Source organism: Symphalangus syndactylus, chromosome 11, assembly GCF_028878055.3.
Source record: "Symphalangus syndactylus isolate Jambi chromosome 11, NHGRI_mSymSyn1-v2.1_pri, whole genome shotgun sequence".
Classification (NCBI taxonomy): domain Eukaryota; kingdom Metazoa; phylum Chordata; class Mammalia; order Primates; family Hylobatidae; genus Symphalangus; species Symphalangus syndactylus.
This window is the reverse complement of record NC_072433.2, coordinates 96,082,288-96,104,070: the sequence shown is the minus strand read 5'-3', so window position 1 is coordinate 96,104,070 and position 21,783 is coordinate 96,082,288. Positions and strand designations below refer to the sequence as shown.

The window sequence follows — 21,783 nt, the reverse complement described above, 5'->3', positions numbered from 1 at the left end:
TTGGAAAATACTTGGTTTCAGTTTGGATCTGAGAAACCTAGGAGTCACTTCACCCACCATCACCAACCTATCAATAAATCATGTTGATTCTACTTCCTAAATAGTCTTTAATTTTATCTCTTTTCCTATCACTACTATAGTTTAGACCTTTCTCATCTTTTGCCTAACAGGTCTCTCTGGTCTTACATGTTTACAAATTTTCATGATAAAAATGTTAAACTCTTCATTAGCAACAAGCATTTAATGACTACTATGTTAGGGCCTGAGAAATTTAAATAAAATAATTAATTTTATAATATCTCCTATGAGGACAGTCAATAATTAAAATAAATTCATTATTAGCAACAAAATATCTACTGGCTTCTCCATTAAGAACCAATGTGGAGGAGGGAGGGATGCTAGAATGGAGGGAAGAAAGGAGGGAAAGAAGGAAGAAGGCAATCTATACACTCAAATGGCTAACGAAAGTAACTGGTAAAACAAGACCTTCATTTTAGAAGATAACAGGATATAATACAAACAATAGGGACAGAGAGAATGAGGGGAAGCTGATGAGAGGGGGAGTGGAAATGATTTGAGCACAGTCTCAAAGGAAAATTAAAGATAGATATGCTGAGAAGAGGGATGCTTTTGTTCTCATTTTAGAGTATGGGTCTGTAAAAACATGGCCCATGATCCAAATCCAGTCTGCTTTATGTTTTTGGTAAATAAAATTTTATTGAAACAAAGACATGTTCCTTTTACATATTTTCTGTAACTTCTTTCAGAATGGCAGAGTTGAGTAGTTGTGATGGAAACCGTATGACCTAGAAAGCCTAAAATATTCAATACAGTATTTGGCCCTGAAGAAAAAGTTACGGAGCAAGGGTTCAATCATTTTTTTTCTCATCCATTTATTACCCTCAAAAGTTCCAAGTTAAAACCCTGCATGATTATAGATAGCTTCGTAAGCAATGAGGTCTTGATATTAGCATATAAAAATGAAAAGAGCAGTACCATTGACTTTAATATCTTTATTAAATATTGTTATTTTAATAAAGTTTACTTCTTTCTACTCAAACATCTGCAGGGTTTCACAATTCAAAAGTGATAAATGAAAAATTAATAATTGATAGCTACTGGGAAATAAATTACTCATATTAAATTTAGTCCTGGGTATGCTACAATCACCATTTGCCTATATAGTAGTTACAAAAGACATGGCTTATAAATGAAATTAATCAAGTCCTTTTACATTACAGTGAGGGATTAGTGCAGCGAGTGGGGAAGTAAGTACCCATCACTTCCAATATACAGTTCACTGAGTGGACACACAGACTTTCAATTCTAAGAATGTCACTTTAGCACCAATCATCACTATCACATTTACTTAGAAAGCGCAAGGGCAATAGCTTAGAAAAGCCATTCTTAAGGCCTTGATTATATATATTTTTCTATTTTTTTTAATCTTCTTTCATCTGTTGCCTATTTCCCATGGCTTTTCTCTTACACATTAAATGATTTAACATTAGATAATGTTTTCAATATACGCTCTTTGGAGCAAATTAGGGAAATTTACTTTTTCCACTAAATATCATTATCAATGAGTAAGCATTTATAAAGGTAAAACATACTTTGTGCTGCAAAAAGTTAAGATTTCTTAACACTTAACTTACCTTTAATTCTTTTGTGCATGAATTACTCAGCTGTCCTATGCGCCAGGCATTGTGCTAGGCAAGGGGGATAGTACCTCAACATGAATATAGTTCTACCCTTCAAGAGGTTCCCAGCTGGTACTGTGCATGCATGGACATATAAAGCAACAATATTTAAACAACTTCAGAAGAACTCAGTAGCTTGAAGAGTTTCCTATGAAAAATTTAAGTAAATTTCTGTTGCCCCAAGAAGTGAAAAGAGAATGTCTTTCCTTCCACAGCTACTGCTTAAAAGTAGTGGTTCTCAGACATTTTCATCTGGTAATATAAAATAATTCCTGAAATATCCTGTTTCCTTTGCTTCTTACTGTTTAAAAAATTAGAAAAAGAAATACATTTGAGTAGGTATATATAGTCTACACCTTTTCTGTATCTTTTCCCGCTGCTTAATGTAGGACTCCTGATGTCCTCAAGTCATAGATTTGTAAGCAGAGGTTCCTAGGATAGATCAAGATCAGGCAGGAAAAACCCAGTTTTCGCTTCAGCAAAGACTTAACAAGCTCTCCTCATATTATTAATCTGTTACTATTAACTGAGCAATTGTGGAAGATGAACTCTGTATTATTCTGACATCATCAGGCGGGTTCTAGTTTCAGCAGTGATGGGAGCCTATTCTTCTCTTTTCTCAACACCTAGAGGATTTTAGACCGTGGCCACATTTTCCTGCACTGGAAAAGACAGCTGGACAGGTACATGGATTAGGAAAGACAGATGATTCAAGAGTGCATGGATATCTATGAAAATGTCAAAGGTTTCATACTACTGAGAAGAGGCTGTATATTTGATATATCAGATAAGAAAGCTGTCTGTCTACTCTTCTTCAGTAGGATGCAGACTAACAGCATCAAGAATAGGAAGTTATAAGATGCACTGCTGGAAAATGCAGTGACCCTTCTGCATTAGACATTAATTTTTAAGCAGTTTTCAAATGTTTCAAAATATGGGTTCAACTAAACTCTAAAACAGTGATTTAATAAAGATAATGGGAAAAAAGCTAATTCCCCTCTCTCCTCATAAAGACAAGAAAACTAAGGCCGAATCACACCAGCTAAAACTTTCTTAATGTTGCAGTATTTTTCTTCCAAGTAAATAAAATGTTAAAGATGGAAATGTGAAAAAGAGAGAGCGAGAGAGCTGCAGCCAAACCTCTGGGCATAGTGATCTCTCTCAGAACCTGCTCTGAAGCAGTGGCCCACACCAGGGAAGGCCCACTGAGATGAACAGCACTAGATGCCAATAGTAAGTTTTACTTCAGCTACATTACAGTTGACACAGGGTCCCTTTGCAGTGGATACATAGAGAGGCTGCATTCTTAATTAGAATAATGATCACCATCTACATTTATCCCATTCAAACCTTTTTTAACTTGCACCTTCTTCAACCCATTTATTCATTTAGCTATCTCTTTGTTTTCTTTTCATTTCCTAATATACCTTGGTATCTAACTCCCTCTTCATCTACAACTAGATAATAATTTAGTACTACTATAATTTGAACTGCCATTTAGTTTTCTCAAAGACTTATCTATGTCTTATTTTAATTTAACCTAAAAAAAAAACCAAACAGTGACTGTGAGGTAAGTTATCATTATAACCCTGTTTTAAATTTGCACTACTTCTTTCCCCACAAAAAGCAAATAAAACTGTGTAATAAAAGAAGTTCAGCATTAAAAGGTTAATTTAAGAGCACAATAAGCAGGTGTTTTTGTTCTATAATAAAAATATCTGTCCATAAGAAGTAAAAATAGGCACACCAGACCACAAACAGTAACCATTCTAAGTTATTTTATACAAGAATTTCTTATGGTGTCACTATGTTTCCCCACCCTAATCTCATGTTGAATTACTTAATTCCCAGTGTTGGGGGGGGGACCTGGTGGGAGGTGATTGGATCATGGGGGCGGTTTTCCCCATGCTGTTCTCATGATAGTGAGTTCTTATGAGATTTGATGGTTTAAAAGTCTCTCTCTCTCCTGCTGCCATGTGAAGAAAGTGCTTAGTCCCTCTTCACCTTCTGCCATGATTGTAAGTTTCCTGAGACCTCCCAGTCATGCTTCCTGTTAAGCCTGTGGAACTCTGAGTCAATTAAACCTCTCTTCTTCATAAATTACCCAGTCTCAGGAAGTTCTTTATAGCAGTGTGAGAATGAACTAATACAGAATTTTTTATTATAAGGTTGATGCAAAAGCAATTGTGATTTTTGCCATTATTTCCAATGGCAAAAACTGCAATTACTTTTGCACCAACCTATATAATAGAGTTCATTTTGCTTTAGAGTACATAATCTTTCTTTAGAAGGGAATGGCCATTTTTTATACTAAACATAATAGCAAATAAATGACATCTTCTCTTTCATGTCACCTTAGTTCTATAGATGACATTGATTCTCCAAAAATTAGCCATGATCTGTTGTTTTTATTAACTAGCAACAACACGGTTATAGATTAGGTAAATAATAATTACCTGTGTTCATTTACAAGCCATAAAACCAGAGACCCCAGATGGAAAATATAGCCCTCTATAAATTATACACATATTGAATTTTACTTATCTCTCTAAATCAATGGGTCTATGAACTAGGATACTACTAACAAAGTATACTTCTAAAGATCTACAACTTATTTGGGAAACATATGCCCAATTTAAATATAAAAAATTGTAGCTAAGACTCTGAGTGCCATTAATTTCAAGGTCTTCATTTTTCTTCCATTACAAGAATTATATAGTGTGATAAAACAATGCCAGGAGGAATGGTACTCTGTCCATCTTGCTCATGATTATTTCACCAGTAGCACAGTAGTCAGCATATAGTAGTGTCCCAGTAGAAAAGAAGCTATGAGTTATGTTTTTCTTTCATTTGGTTCATTACAGTTTGATGTAGTAATATGTTAAAATTGTTAGAATTACAAAATACAAAAAAGAATTCCACTGATTCTTCATAAACCTGGAACAGATCAAACTGCCATCAATTACCCCCACCTCATGCAGACTAAAAGCCACAGCCCTTTCAATAGCTTACAAGAACTTTATGATGTGGCCATGTAACAACTCACCTGATTTTCTGACCTTGCTGGCTTACTTTGACACACCTAGCACGCCCCTGTCTCTGTTCTATTTTGCAGTTCCAACGCTCATTGCCAGGAAGGCTCTTCTCACTGATATTCACATGGCTCACTCTTTTATCTCCTTTGGGTCTTAACACCCTAAATAAAATGGTGCCCATCTCCACTATCCCTTTCTCTTTTGTCCTATTATCCTCTATATCACTTTTTAACACATGGAATATTTTATATTTGATTGTTTATTATTTTTTAAAAATATGTTTATTATCCACTTTCCCCAATTACTAAAGTTCCCTAAGGGCAGAACTTTGTTTCATTCATCACTATAGCCACAGAATCTTGAAGAATGCTTGGCCAAAACATACCCAGTATTGGTAACACTTAGCTAAAGGGGTAATGAAAGCGAAGTAGCAGACTATGGAGATATGGGTGGAGTCAGAGATACACTGCCTAGAGACAGCCCGCCTTTAACTTTGCATTTTTCCCAGAGTGAGGATTCAACATTGTTAACATTGGATTTGGCACAAAAATCAGTATAGTCCTATGTTTAAAACTTTACATTCTACAAACCTACATAGATGTATAAGTACACCCTGAATGAAAGTATAATTAGCAAGAAAATGAGCATCTCAGATTCAACAAGGCCCTACCCTTTTTTAGATAGTGTCACTATTAGAAACTCTGGGGACCATGGTAAAGTGAATTGAAATATCGTGCATTTGCTCTTGCTTTATGTGGCCATCTTTTTCTGGAAAATTTCTGTATCTTCAGGTAAACAGACAATCTAATCTTAAAATGGTATGGGCATGTGTGGTTTCTTCTTAAGTTGTGGTCCCCCTGAGATGCTGTGGGGAGTGGAAAGCCTTCAGATTTGCCTTCTCTAACCTGAATCAGTGTACTGCAGTGAATATTATCATCCTGATTTTATATGGGAAGAAATGAAGCATAGTAAGTAACTTCATTCACTCATTCAACAAATTTTTGATGAGCAATGACTAGAAGCTCTGTATTGAGTACTAAGTAATGGACAAAATAAAGTCAATGTCCTCATGGAACTTACAGTCTAGTTGGGGGAGATAAGCAATAAAAAGGAAACCAGTTATTTTATATATGTGTCTATATAAATACATGCATATGCATATATACATGTGAATATATGCACATACATGTGTATGTTTATATAAATAAAATAAACATCAGGTGATAGTAAGGACTGTCACAAAAAATAAAACAGGTTATGGGTTACAGGGAATTCCCAGGTGTGGATGGGGGGAGGTCTAAAATCACACAACTAATTTGTTGAAAACCTAGGATTCATGCCCAGAGCATTCCAGTTTCAAATTGGTGGTCTAAGCCACTATGCTGAAGCTGCTAACTGCTCTGCAAATGCTTACACTTAATAAATATTAGAGTTGGCAATGTGGATGGAAACAGTCCAGACTGGCACAGAACACTTTAAAAGAGAAGCCTGGGACTGTAAAGGATTTCTTATAGTGCTTTTGTATTTAATAAAATGATGAACAATATTTTAAAACAATAATTGGGCAAAGAACCCAGTAATTTTTAAAATTGAGAGTCAATGTCCAGCAAATGGTACAGTCTAGAATTCTCTAGTTCTGTATGTTGATTGCTCCAATCCTGCCTTGGAGGCCAGAGGGTAGGAGACAATTTGCAAGCTAGAAGGTCAAACTTGTTTCTGTGTCATGTATATTCTGATGAATTCCCCAGAATTTGATCAAGACTAACTAGAAAAAGTGAGTTACTTTATCGTAAATCAGGTTTGACTTGAGAACATGAATTCTCAAATCAATGGTTGAACCAATGGTCAACCAAGTTTTGGAGGTAATCATGAACCCAATTCCACTGTACTGAGATTGATCTCCTGCCTATTGGATGGACTTGGTATGAGATAGGATTTACGGAGACTGAATGGACCAACTGGCAGTCCCTATGACATGAAATGTGAGGGAATGAATCATCCCAGGAAAATAGAGATAGGACCTATAAAAGACTCTCTTCTCCCTACAACAAGGCTTTCTCTAAATCAGCAGTTATTAGTTTTAAGTTTTGCTTCATAAGAGAGATATCCATATGGCTGATCATCTTTACAAAAAGGGAAGAAAATGATAAATGTATCTAATACATAGTTTAATTCTTCTGCTTTACTCCACAGGTTTTGTCATGAGCTCAGAATAGGCCTGAATCTTCCTCTTACTAGCTGTGCGACATTAGAAAAGTTACTTACTCTTTTGTAGCTCAATCTATTCTATTATGAAATGTAGATTAAATAGTACCAATCTCATAGAAATATAAAGATTAAATGAGAATATGAATGTACTTGGCAAACAGTGAGCACTCCATGAGTGTATCATAGCCATCTTTTGAAGCCTTTTAGTACATGCCCCATCATCTGAGAACTATCCCCTTGCACACAAGAGATTGGCTCCTCCAGCTCTAGGTAACAGTGACCCTGCACACTCTTTTCTGTCTAGCCATGTTATTGAAATCGGGATAGACATTTAATATAAGCTGGGCCAATTATTTGGGTCCATAATTTGAAATTTGAGCTCAAAGACTAATTAATTACCTGCAGATGCTGGGCCTGGCAGGTTATACTGGCCTAAATGTCATTGGAGGGCCCTTAGCAAGAGGAGCAGAGGAATGTAGTCTTCAGGGCAAGACGGAAAATGGGCAGCAACACATTAAAAAGCATTAATGAAACTCCAAATGAACACAGAGGGAAAGACAAAAAGAGATGCTGCCTTGGTCCCTGACTGCATCCCGGTTACTAGTTTCAAGAACTCCAAAGCCTGGCTTAACTTTCTGTCCTTGAGTTCTGTGAGATAACCCCATAACTTTCCTTATGATAAAGGAAACTAACACAGGAACAACCAAATATTGCATATTCTCACTTATAAGTGTGAGCTAAATGATGAGAACTTATAAAGAATGGAACAATAGACACTGGGGTCTACGTGAGGGTGGAGGGAGGGAGAGGAGCAGAAAAAAATAACTACTGGGTACTAGGCTTAATACGTGGAAAATGAAACAATGTGTACAACAACCCCCCCCCCGCCACGCTGTGAGATGAGTTTACCTGTATAACAAACCTTCACATGTACCCCCTGAGCCTAAAATAAAAGTTAAAAGAAAAACTCCTATGGCTTAGTTTCTGTTCCTTGTAATCAAATATTCCCTAAAACAAAAATGGTAACTGTAACCATTTGTAGTTGTTTAATGTAGAAGATCACTTTTTTGACACTCTGAATCCAAAATGTACTTATTGTAATTGACTAGAAAAAAGTCAGAAATGAGGAAGAATATGAGACATCAGCCAATTTTCTCTTCTGTCATATCTGTGTAACACAGGACATGGCTAGCCCTAACCAAACCATGAAATAGCCTTAATGTACTATTCCCTTCATTCCTTCTCCTCTAACTCTCAAGGACTTTCAGTGTGCTCAATGGACTGCCCTTAAGTCCTCAACAGTCTCTGCATATGCTGCATCTTTCCTACCAGTAACCATAAATAGTTAACTACTGCCCTCTGACCCTTTACTCCAAATCTCTCATTTTTGTTTTCTAAAGCAGCAGCTAGATACGCTGGTACATTAACCCAAGCCAATATGTTAATTGGCTAACATAGAGGAAGGGCTCTTTCTTCATTCCTGGAAATATATTATACATGTGTCTTTAGGGAAAAGTCCTTAATTAAAATGAGTGAAACTAGTGGTGGGAAATTTTTACCCTGAATAAAGTAGTAGGATAAAAAATTTTTATAAAAGTGTTCACTTACATTATCTTTTGTATGATAATTGCACTGCATATGCAAATACCAATTTTAACAGGAAAAAAGGGTGAAACAAGGACTATATATTCTTGATACATTTAAAATTATTGAGCAGTCCTCTCTGTATTGTAGCAAAATTGGTTTCAAAGCTAAAAGTAAAAATACAGCTTAATATATTCAAAATTGTAAATCAAATGTTAGAACAAGAAAATTAGTCATAAATGCTTAGTCAACTAACTGAGATGATCACATCTCTATGTTAATCTTGTGTGTTTAATTAACAGATAAAGCATAAGGGGGCATTCTAAACAACAGTATATAAAAATGAAAAAAAATTCAAGCTCTTATTAGAGAAGCAATAACAAAATGCTCCTGCATTTCAGCAACTGTTCATTAAATGATAAAAACATCTTGGTTTGTCTTTCTAAAATTGTATTTCACAGCCTTCAGAACCCTATTCTGTTTTTGCTCATGATTACAGAGTGCAGATGTTAAATGTAAGCTTAGCCATCACATCAAATGCCATTCGGCTTTCTGCCTTGACATTCCTAGGTAATCAGAAGATACCTCCCTTGTACAAGGCAGTAGAGTAGATTCAGTGTGTGGGCTTAGAACCAGAGTGCTGAGATTCACATCCTGAAACTACCACTTGTTTTTAATATGATCTTCGGCACAACACTAAAACTCCCTAACTGAGTTTCCTCATGTGTAAAACGGGCTTAAACAATAGTACTGCTATTGTTTTAAAGGTTCACTCATTTAGCTTCAATTGCTAGGCACCGTTCCAGGCTTTTGGAATCTATTAGTGAACGACATGAATAAAAATCACTGATCTCAGGAAGCTGACATTCTCAGACATTGCATCTAAAGCACTTAGAACTGTGTCTAGTACTCAGTGAGCCCTTAATAAATGCCAGCTGTTAGGGTTACTAATACTTGAATGAGACAGAGAAAAACACTGGCACTGGAATGACAGGAAATGTGTCAGAATGGAGTCAGCACATTTAAGACCTAGCAGTGGCCCAGCCACTAATTGTTTAGGTGACCTTCCTTTAATCTCTCTGGGCCTCAGTTACTTAAAGTGGTCTTACAGTGCCTTCAATTGAGTATATGGTAGATCACCAGTCACAGAAATGATGAAGGGTTCAAAAACGTCACAGAAAACATTTTATTTTATTTTTATTTATTTTGTCTTTATTTTACCATTTAAATGATTTGAAAGTGCACCAAGGACAAAATACTTTTTCAGTATATTCACAGTTTAGGAAAAGCTGAGACACTAGGTAATCATTTTCAGTTCAAAAATAAAGAAAAAAATCCTCAAAGATCATTGGGAAAAATGTAAATGTTCAGAAGCATACCAAATCTTTTACTTAATAAAATATGAAGTCTCAAACACACACACACACACACACACACACACACACACACACACACACACAAATATAAGCCAGAAGCAGCATCTTACATTTAACTTAAAAAGTACACATAGGTAATCCTTATGAGAAATCACTGGACAAGGCAATCTCTTCTAGAACATATAAATGAAATACAATATTATTCCCTTCCTGGCAATCTTAGCCTTCCTAAATTAGTTTTCCCAATGAAGCTTAAAAATAATATTAGTCTTGGCTGGGTGCAGTGCCTCATGCCTATAATCCCAGCACTTTGGGAGGCCAAGGCAGGCGGATCATGAGGTCAGGAGATTGAGACCATCCTGGCTAACATGGTGAAACCCTGTCTCTACTAAAAATACAAAAAAATTAGCTGGGTGTGGTGGCGGGCACCTGTAGTCCCAGCTACTCGCGAGGCTGATGTAGGAGAATGGCGTGAACCTGGGAGGCAGATCTTGCAGTGAGACGAGATCGCGCCACTGCACTCCAGCCTGGGTGACAGAGTGAGACTCCATCTCAAAAAAAAGAAAAAAAAATATTGGTCTCATAAACATTTTCATGAGATTATACATTTTTTAGGGTTTTGTAAATTTTGTTCAAATTAGTTTTCTTTTTCCAGTTAAAATTCATATTCTTTCAACAAAATGTCCACAATTAAGTCATGCTCTCTCTTACAAAGCATTGTAACTTTGCTTTCAATTTTCCTTCAGCTGGAATCTTCTTACTCCTTCTATTCAGTGACACACCCATCCACCAAGTCTCACTCAGAGGGTATCCTCTGCAAAGTTTCCCTGATTATTCCCATCATAGTCCCCATACTGACAGGTCATATTAGACTCTCTTGATATTACTCCCAAAGAACTCTGTAGATTTTATCACAAAATTGACTATCTCTTTGCATTATTGTTAACTTTTGTTCTATCCATCTGAGGGCAGTGACCATAATCTTCATTTTGGTAGCCCGTGGCACAGAGTAGTCAACTGCCCAGATTTGTGAAACACTGGAAATATCAATGTTTTCAATGGATAAGCAAATCTCTGACTGATTAATAAAATAAATGTGGTCTAATATACTTTAATTTGTAAAGTTGTTAGCTTACTCCATGATAAACAAAAATCACTGTGTTAGAGCAACCAAACATGAGGAGAATCAGTACAGAGTTGAAAATTAGAAAAAGAAATCATATTTACCTAACCCCTCCAAAATACATCTTTTCTGATATTGACAATGACATACGAAATTAAGAAATGTTCCCCAAACTCCCCATAGATTATGGTCTTTCACTCAAGTATATGGCAATAAAAAGTGTGTCCTCCTTTTACTTTCTGTAGATATCAAAGAACAATGGCACAAAGCCAACTTTCAGAAATAAACCTGAATAAAAACAAATTTGGCAGTAGGATTCATCAAGAATAAAACCATAAATGAATGCCATTACCATTAATATCAAGTATGTCAATCCTGAATCCCCTTAACTTCAAAATCAGAGTATTCTTTATAGATGACATCTAACAATCTAGTAACATACCTTTGTAAGTAAACATAAACACACCACAAAGTTTATCAGTGTATTTCAAACAGTTCATAAAGTACAAGTAGGAAAGAAAATTTCACACTGGCCTATGGAGTAGTTTTAAATAAAATGCCGTTGATTAAAACTAAACCAAAATTCCAACTATACAGCAATCCTCAAGCTGTAAACAGAAATAGTTTCCACTAGAAACTTGTAGCAAGAGAACTCTTCTGGAAGTTAAATGGAAATTACAACAAGAACACCTCCAAATGCAGGTCATTTCTTAACGCAGTAACCTCTTTCCATTTTATAGTTGTCGTAATTGTTTTCCTATAATGAAACACTGCTCTGCTCTTCTTATATCAAAACAACAAAACAAAGCTAAAGAAAGAATATGTGTCCTTAAAAGTTAAAAATACTATTTTGGGAAGAGACAATTGGAAATATTTTCAAGTATGTACTGAGTTCTAGTGATCTCCTGTCAGTGAACAGGATAAAATTTGTAAATTCATATAAAATTCAAAGCAGACTTAAAATTTTTGCTTGAATTTGTTGGACACAAAGCTTAGCTTTGTAATTCATAGACATGCATTTATTTTTGTTATGTTTTGGCATATCAAAAATGAGATTTAGAACCTTTCCTCATTACCTGAAAAACTAAAGGGAACTTTCAATCATGTTTTACATTATTTTAATTCATTAGAAATTTTTTCAGTGAGGAAAAAACTTTTCACTGTAGTAAATCCTATATTTTTTTCTTTCATATTTCTTAGGAGCAAAAACACATAATCTATGTCTTAACTCTACATCAAGTAAAATTCTATTGCAACTGCCACTATTTCCAAAGAAAGAGCTACGTAGGCTGGCACATAGGAACAGGGTTCTACAGCACAATTCACTACTATAAAAAAATTCAACAGAAAGAATAATTTATTTTATCAATATAATACTATGAATTGGTGAGGCACTAAAATGAAAAAAAAATTATCCAGAAGAGCATTTAATGAGTCTGAAGAGGAACAAAGGACCACTAGTTGGGAGATATCATAAAATTCAACTAGCACTCAAGATTAACAAAGGAAATAAGAAACCAGATAGTTTAGAAGAATTCAATGTAAGTGATTAAAGAAAAATATTATATTGTTGCTAATATTATAGCTAGTAAGGAAAAGTCATAACAAACATTTTTAAATGTCAGAAAAGTATTTATGAGAATAAAGACAAAAAGAAGATATTCTATGCCAAGGATGACAAATTTCGGGCGTGTGTGTTAATACTCGTGAGTACTCTGGCAGATGTGACTCATTGATCACTGGACTCTTTATGGCTGTTCCTAGAATTCTTCTCAACATATACAGGGAGAGCCACTACCATTCACTAAAAGTTGGCGCTAGTGCTAAAACCTATTTGTCAAACCCGCTCTCACTGACATTGTTCAAGATGTTCAACTGGGAAACCTTCCCAGTAGGCAAATGGCAGAAGTCTATGCACAACCTGCTAGGATATGTGGTCAAGAAAGGGTTGACTTTCAAAAATTTGTGAAGGCATGAAAATTCTTAAAAAACAAAGTGGGAAAAACAACATTACAGCAGATAATATTATGATTTAGAGAGGGAAATGAATTCAAAAAAGCTAACTGCCATCTACAATGTAGAACAGTTTCAATTCTCATGACATAGGCATTTATACAGTGACCCATTTTTTAAGAAAATAATCACTACAAAAAGTAGCAAGAGATTGAAACAATGGTCCTCTCAAATGCAATGTCCCAGAAATTAAAGAATAGTCGTGGTAACTGACAAATTAAAAAAAGTTTCAATAATGTGTTTTTATTACAGTTTAAAGCCCACAGGCGGTCTAATGGTATGAAAGAAATCAGAGACAAAAGGAGTAACTACCAGAGACAATCTGAAGCACCTCAATACCTCGGCAACCAAAATTACAGATTTTCTCCAAATGAAGAGCAAAACCTTTATGGTTAATTTTAACACAGTGTTGACCACTAATGAAATTAATGATAGTACAATTTTTATCCAGAATCAAATGCTTTTTAAGTCAATTCTTATCATGTGATTCAAGCTATAGTCATAGAAAGTAAAACAGAAATACAATGATAATGTCTTATTTTTAGTTAATTTCCAAAAGAAATATCTCCATAGAAATAAATTTTAAAATATATGCGATTGTTGAACCATACTTAAAATACAGGTCATAATTACAGCTTCAGAATAAAGCTGAACACTGAGTAAAATTTGGAGTGAGGGTGGGGAAATTAAGTCAAAAATATCTATTGAAATCAAATAAATGTATAGTCAAGGTGATGGCAACTTTTTTTTCCTTTAATTATACATTATACAACCTCACTAGAGTGTTAAAGCAAAGCCTGGACAATGATACCCCTCAGAGAAAAGTATACTTCAGTAATAAAACCAGTTAGATAAAGTGTACAACAGCTCACTCTGGCAATGAACCTTGCTCCACATTAAACAGTATTAGGCACAGTTTCTGGTGCATAAAAACTGCATCAGTTCTCCACTTCATTGTGCTTATTCATTAAATATTTAGCCATATTTAGGATCTGACATGAATTCTGCAACAGATCATAAGTTGTACTGACATTTAGCAGTAAAAAATAATTCCCGCTACAAGCAACTAAAACCACATCGTATAAAGCATTAAGACCAGGTCACTACATATAATCAGAACAAGTTTCATAAAATCTCCTTTGAAATAACTAGTATTTATTTTCTCAATATGATGCCATGAATTAGTGAGGTACTAAAATGAAAGAAAAATTAATTTGTCCAAAAGAGCATTAAATGAGTCTGAAAATCTTTTACCCTTGACCAAATTCACTGTTATGAATTGCTGTTTTACTATTATGCTTTTCCATGACTTCATATGTAATTTCTTTGGAAAATGAGAATAGACAACACATGAAACAATCTTATCTGATTATAAGGCTGTAGTTTCTTATATTAGTAAATTGTAGTACATTCCATGTCACTGCTGTTCATGATTATAATAAAACAAATTCTAACTAGTAGGCAAATCACTGTCTAATTAGGTACTCACTGCAAGTAAGAGGAAAAAGGAGTGCTTGTATAAACTATATAAATAACTAGCAGAGGACACTTTCACACAAAATACAGAAAACAACAAGAAAAGACATAAGTTTCATGAAAGAAAATGACTTCTGTATTGTAGCAAACACATCAGTTTTCCAGCATTCTATTAATAAAACCAAAAATTGCTTTAAAAATGTTCTCCTTACCTGTGTATACAGTTTTTACTCTCGAGATACAACATACCAGCAGCAGCGTCTAATGAAAATTTCACTAACTGTTTGAGTTTTAGTTCATCCTTCTTCCTTCTCAGAAAGGTGAGGAAATCACCTCCTAGAGGAATTGATAGATGAACAATGAGACAAAGTTATGATGAAAGTCACATTTATCATCTATTTGGATCTATTAGGAATATCTGACAGAGCAAAATGCATTACACATTTGGCCATGCTTTTTGGCCAATTCGTTTGACATGAGGATAACAGAAAACATGAAAAGAACACATCATATTAGAAAACAGACACCATAATCTCTTCTAGATACAGTTTAAGTACCTTAAGTGTTTCATATTATAGATTATCCAGGTCATAATACTACTCAAAAATCATACTTTTTCCTTTATCACTGTTTTTACCAATTTGCTTCACTAAAATCTATGGAATTTGATTTTCTCTAATACCACATGAAAACTATATTATTATGAGTAAAATACGAGTATGTAAAAAGTAAATTATAAAAGCTAATTACAAAAAAGTAAATTATATTGGATTAGCTATTAGATTCAGTGATTGCTTAAAAAATTAAACTATTAACACCAATATAACTGATAGCAGTGTCCGGATAGAGAGAAAAAGAAAAATGCTATGATTTTGGCCTGATTTACTCACTGAACCAGATTGCATTTTTATGTATCAAATAAATTCCAGTGAAGTCTTAGAAAACCTTCTTAAACCTTTATGGTCCAAGACATACATAACATGAGCTAAGTAGTAATTTGAAGTTTACTAGTAGCCACATTTTTAAAAAGTTTTTTTAAAATGTGCAATTTATTTTAATAATAGTTTTCTTGAATCTAACATGTCCAAAACATATCAACATATGTCAATATGAAAATTTTAGTTGAGATATTTTATATTTTAAAATCACACTCTTTGAAATATGATATTTACTCTACATTTATGATACATCTCAATTTAGATGTAAATTTCATCTGAAATATTTGATCTATATTTAGATTTCATTAAATTTACAGCTGAAAAGTAGATTCACATACCCAAGATGTTCCAAACATGCTTAAAATTTCCCAATTACTGAATCAATATCAGTATTTTAATTTAAATCAATTAAAATGAAATGAAACTTAAAATTCAGTTTTTTAGAAGCACTAGCCACATTTTCAGAGCTCAAGAGCCTCATATGGTCAGTGACTACCATACCGACTAATGCAACCATAAACTTTGCATTCACTCTTAATATAACATTCAAAGCTTTGGCTTATTTTTCTTTTTAGTTACTTTATAGTTTTTTGCACTATTAAAAAAACAGTTAAAGTATACTAAAATATATGTTCTCTAAAAACAATCTTTCCCACTTTCTCTATTAGGCCCCCAGATATTAAGCCAGAATTTTAAAAGAGGGATTAGCATTTTATTTGCCATTTCTAGACTATTTTTTTCTTTTACTTTCTTCACCAGGGATCTATGCTTTCTTAAGTAGAAAAGCTATACAGGTGAAGACTTAGTGGCTTTTTCCTTAATGAGAATACCTAGAAAATAAACATCTGCCTAACTCTCCTTTAAATATCCTCTTCTTTTCTAACCTTTTCTCTTATTCACAGATTAAGTATTATACAAAGTTAGGTGAGCCATTAACAAAATCAAATAAGCTATATGCTTTAAACATAAACTTAATGGTATCAGACAATTTTTTTCCTGTTATTTTTAAGAGAATACCAAATATATTAAATTACCAGGATGATGATTGAAATAGTTTCTATCAAGCTTTACTTAAAAATCGGAATAAAATCTGATTTCAATAGTGAAAAGTAAAATTCCACTAATTTATCAACTTTAATAGGTACTAAAATGCCTATTAAAATAGACTTGAAATTAATATTTAGTTCAAACTATTACTTGAACCAATATTCACATATTAATTATTTTGTTAGATATATGTATCTGGTTTTAGAAAACGTGTACCCTTCTGGCTTTGAAACCACGTAGTATTCTGTCTGAGCTATAGAATAACTTTTAAATGAAATGATCTTTTCTGCAATTTGATTTAAAAGCAGCATATGACATAACAGTGTTGTTCTTTAGAATCCTGATACTTTTTTTCCAGTTAGCACTTTATCATCTGCCTCCTGCCTTTTAAAAATTTACTTCTTGATATAATACTCTTTGTACTCCCAACCCACATTTGTTATTCAACAAATTATTTAACAAATAAACTATTATTCAACAAATTACCAAATATTGTTTAATAATACATAATATATTCATAAACAAAGAAAAACACTACACTTAAATAGCATTAAATAATGAATGAAAAGTGATGTCCAGAAAATAAAGTACTAGGAAAGCAGAGCTATATACAACTCTTTCCAAATACTGTAACACAGTCAAAGATACAGAAGGGGTTTCTGATTGTTCTGTAGTTAATCCAACAATATTTCTGCCTTAGAACAATTTCTTGCTTTAAGTCATTAAATCTAGGAAAGTAAATTTTAATTTATTTCCAATTTATAGTTATTTAAGCCACAGATATAGGAATACTAAGTGAAGGAACACAGTTCCACCATTCCACAAGCCTAGTCAGCTTCTTGCAGCAAACTAGAGGGAAGCAAGGAGCTCAATAAAAATTAAATAATTATGAATCATTATTGAAAGCCCAAGCCTTCTGCAAGTACAAGTATTAAGAACCCTGAAGAAAGAAATAAACTCCCCAGGAGGCAGAATATGGGACTAAAGTTAGGATACCCAGAAAATAACTCAGACTAGGCCAGAGATATTCCCTTAGCCACAACACTCAATTATCACCATTAAGTGACAAACTGAAGGCTGATATCAGATGACATAGTCTTTAGTGTTCACTGTGAAGTTATTTTAGAAGGCAGAGCCTGTCCCTTTCAACTTGTTCTTTTGTCATTTTCATTAAGTGCCAATACAAAAACCTCTCTTAGAATTTGTGATATATGCAATATTCATACATGCAGCACACAGGTATATATGCATATGGATACATATAGCATAGAGTATCCTACCTAACCACTGCAATAAGGATCTTGGTGCTCAAAGTAGGCAAAAAAAAAAAAAAAAAAAGATAACTCACACCCCTTTTGTAATTCTGCTTATCAAGACTTTTTCCTGTATGGGTACGGTGCACATTAAACCAAAATGGGATAGGTTATTTCCTAGAATTCTATAATAATGATAAATTTCTAAAACAATACTTACAATGTTTTTAATAGTCAGCTTATGGTTTACTAGGGAGATAGCATGACTTGGTGAAAAGACATGGACATTTAAGTCAGACTGACCTAGGTCTGATTAACCATGCGGACTTGGGTAACTGTTTAATCTTTCTAAACTTCTGGAAAACAGAGATTTAATACCATTTATTTCTCAAGATGGCTTTGAAGACTAAAATGTATTTAAAGTATCAAGCATGTGCCTAGCACATAGTACACACAATAAATACTATTACTATTTATTATACTATTATACTTTATATATTATATATTTGTATTTATTATATATTTATATACCGTTATAAATACTATTTACTATTTACACTATTATTGTTGTTGTTACTTTGTAAAAAACAAATGAGAAAAGGTTGTAGTAGGGACTTGGTGTTTGCTGTATAACATCTATTTTCCCTGATTCATCCCAATTTCCTTCATGAGACTGCCCCTCTACCATTTTGGAGGGTATTAACCTGACCCTCAATAATAAAGGTGGTCCTAGACTGGCTTAGCCCAATCAGTGAAATCTGTTCCCCTGCCCAAGTGATTGGTTCAGGAATAGGCACAAATCTTAAGAAGATTAGGTAACACTGAGAGGCAAAGATGCTTGAAGAGTGAAAGAAACTTTTTTTTTGAGAGAAGTGCCAGGAAAGAAGTACAACCAGACATAAACATGACATCACATAATATCCTGAAGATTGGCGCCTTAGGATGAAAGCATCCTAAGATGCATTCACAGAAAGCAGAAAAGAGTGAAGAAAAGATACTAGCCATTGGTGACATGCCTGAGCCACCGAATTACATACTGCCTGTAGTGTGACTTCCCTCTAAGTTTTTCAATTAATAAAATCTATAGAGATTTTTATACATCTTCTGTATTAGCAATTTGAAGATATCTAATGGATATCTGTATCAGAAGGTCACTTTGAGGATTAAATATGTATATTAAATGTCTAAAACAAGTAGAAGTGTTATTGTTTGCAGCCAACTTTTAATGAGAGGATAGGTGGCTATTATTTTCAACAACTGTTTCTCAAAGATTTCTGCTACTCTGTGCTAAGAAAATTTGATCTTACCTGTTCTTTCAGTATTAATGGGGCTCAGAGGAACTGATCACACTAAACATAAATTCAGTGAGATTATTATGCAACAAGAATATTAATTTATAATTTGTAATTGGAGAGAAGAGATCATTTAGGGCAATGACACTAATGACTTCTTGTCATTGAATCATAGGGATCTTAATTTATCTTCGACAAACTTCATAGTTTATTCAATTAAGATATATCAGTTCCCCAGTGATGTATAAAATGTATAATTAATTACCCTTGTTTTTAGGATACCAATTTGTTTCCTGAGAAGTTTGGTTTAGCTACATTCAATTATTCGTTAAAAAATAGGCTAGTAATCAAGGCAAATACTAAATCATTCAGAACTATTTTGGGGGTCCATTTATGTCATTATTCAGAATTCTTATTTTTAAAATGTTTTGCTTTTTAACCAGCAGTGATGAGAATTATGGCTGTTAGCCAGCCCATCAGAAATGACAGGGAAAAATCGATATGACAAATATAAACAATGAATACTGATGTAAACTGCACCCCATGGAACACAGAATAGATTTCATACAATAGGATATAAACCCAAACAATTTCCTGAAGAGGAGAGGACCAATGCAAACACTAAAGCAGAGGATACTGGCTGCTACATATAGGGTATATTTATGAGAGATGGGCTACACAGAAAGGGAGATTAGCCAGGAGAGGGCTCTAGTTGCTGAGTGGGGTAATGATGGCTTGTACCAAGAACAAACCATAGAAACAAACTGAAACATTAAGTCTGAAAAGACTCAGTAATAAGCTAGAATTGGGTCAGTTTGTGGGGAAAGATGAGGAAGATTAAATACTAAAAAAAAAACCAGAAAATGACTCCAAAAACATACTGGCTTTCCTGATTCTTTTTCCTTCTTTAAAAAAGTACTTCCTGAACAGCTTGCTACCCAAGTAACAGCATTCAGCTAGACCAAATGCACAGCTGAATGTGTGGATTTCTTAATTTGGTCTAATAAATAGCATTAGTCTTTTCAGATGAGGTTCCTCGATGGTCTTGTTCTGCTAACACTAGAATAGCACGAACCTTTTGCATTTTTCCTTGGCAGGTGATTTTTGAGAATATAACCCAATAGCAGTTATGATAACAGTTCTGTAAAATAAAAGAGTAATTTCACCGTATTTTTAATTTGCTTCTTCAAGAAACAACAGATATACTCTTGCCAGATGTGATGTAAACTGCCAGAAGAGATGCCATAGTCAACTTTGGCAAACACTCAGAATGTTTGCATTAGAAGGGACTTTGGAGATAATCTAATCCAGCCTTTTCATATTATAGATGAGGGAACTAAATTTATTTGACTTATATTTTTAAGGCGGTGATTTTGGTGATATTACTGAAATTCTAAGGCTAAGTGTCTGCAAACCATGGCCTTGAGCCCAATCCAGCCTATTGCCTGTTTCTGTGAATAAAGTTTTATTGGAAAACAACCACACTAATTCCTTTACATATTGTCTATTGCTGCTTTCATGCTATAATGGCAGAGTTGTGATGGCCTGCAGAGTCTGTATGGCCCACAAAACCTAAACATTTTATTATCTGGCCCGTTATCAAAAAATTTTGTCAACCACTGTTCTAAGGTACAGATAGAGTAGTATCTCTTATATGAAATGACTTGGACCAGAAGTGTTTCAGATTTTGGAATATTTGCATTACACTGATTGGTCGAGCATTCCAAATCTGAACATCTGAAATGCTCCAGTGGGCACTTCCTTTGAGTATCATGCTGGTCCTCAAAAAGATTTAGATTTTGAGGAGCATTTTGAATTTCAGATTTGGGATGCTCAATCTGTATTACTCAAGTATTCCATATAGCTGTAGTTCCTTTCACTGAAATAATGCTTATGATTGTTTTGTCTATTTTCAACCAATATTTTACTTTTCACTCTGTTTTTGTAGCACCAGAGTTCAATAGTACTGTTATTTCTTAATTCTCAAAAAAAAAGTGCTGGAAAGGTGGATTTACCAATTAATTTTTTATGTCTGGAGGCTGATAAACAAATTTACACACAAATAGACATGCACATTGAGACCATAAGTCCTCTGCCACGCTCCCCATCCACAACCCACTGTTTGCCACCAAGGCAAAGAAGTTCGACTGTCAGTCTCTCTCCCTACTTTGATGATAAACTACTCACTTTTGTATTTTGGGCTTCTTATCCCTCTCAAAGTTGCCTCTGATATATAGTGTAAAAGCAAGAATGAAAAAAAAAAGGAAAGTCAGATGTATAATACGTTGGCTCTAAACCCTCCAGGATACCCTTCAAATACTTAAATGCTACAATGGTATTTTTTTAAACAAAAAGAAAAATCAATGGAATACTCATTTTGATACCTATCTGCTACAGGAAAACCTGCAGAGAAAAAAAGAAGGCATCAATTCAAGCTTCCTTACATTTTTAAAAGAGATGTGAGATAAAATGACATCCACAAATACATTTAAATTTAAAAAGGGTAAAATATTTACAAATGTCAGCAATATTTTCTGAAATTGAATGTATCATAACCCAGATATTTTAGGGATATTAAGATCCCCAAAACAATGATATCAGTGGATGTCATACAATCTTATTAAATTATTAAAAACAGAAAATGTCATACAATCTTACTATTTAAATAATTAAAAACATAAATTTTCATATTTATGAGAATTTGTTGGTCATAGTCAGAATTTACATGACGTAAAGAT

General features: G+C 34.0%; 1 protein-coding gene across 9 annotated transcripts in view; it reads right to left on the bottom strand.

Moving 5' to 3' along the window:
• FER (FER tyrosine kinase) overlaps positions 1–21,783 on the bottom strand; it is a 463,830-nt gene that overhangs the window by 88,873 nt on the left and 353,174 nt on the right. For all 9 annotated transcript variants that reach the window (XM_063612887.1, XM_055298094.2, XM_055298093.2 and 6 more), the window contains one exon: positions 14,728–14,851. In XM_063612887.1, the coding sequence (XP_063468957.1) occupies positions 14,728–14,851 (124 nt within the window). The remainder of the gene's footprint in view (positions 1–14,727; positions 14,852–21,783) is intronic.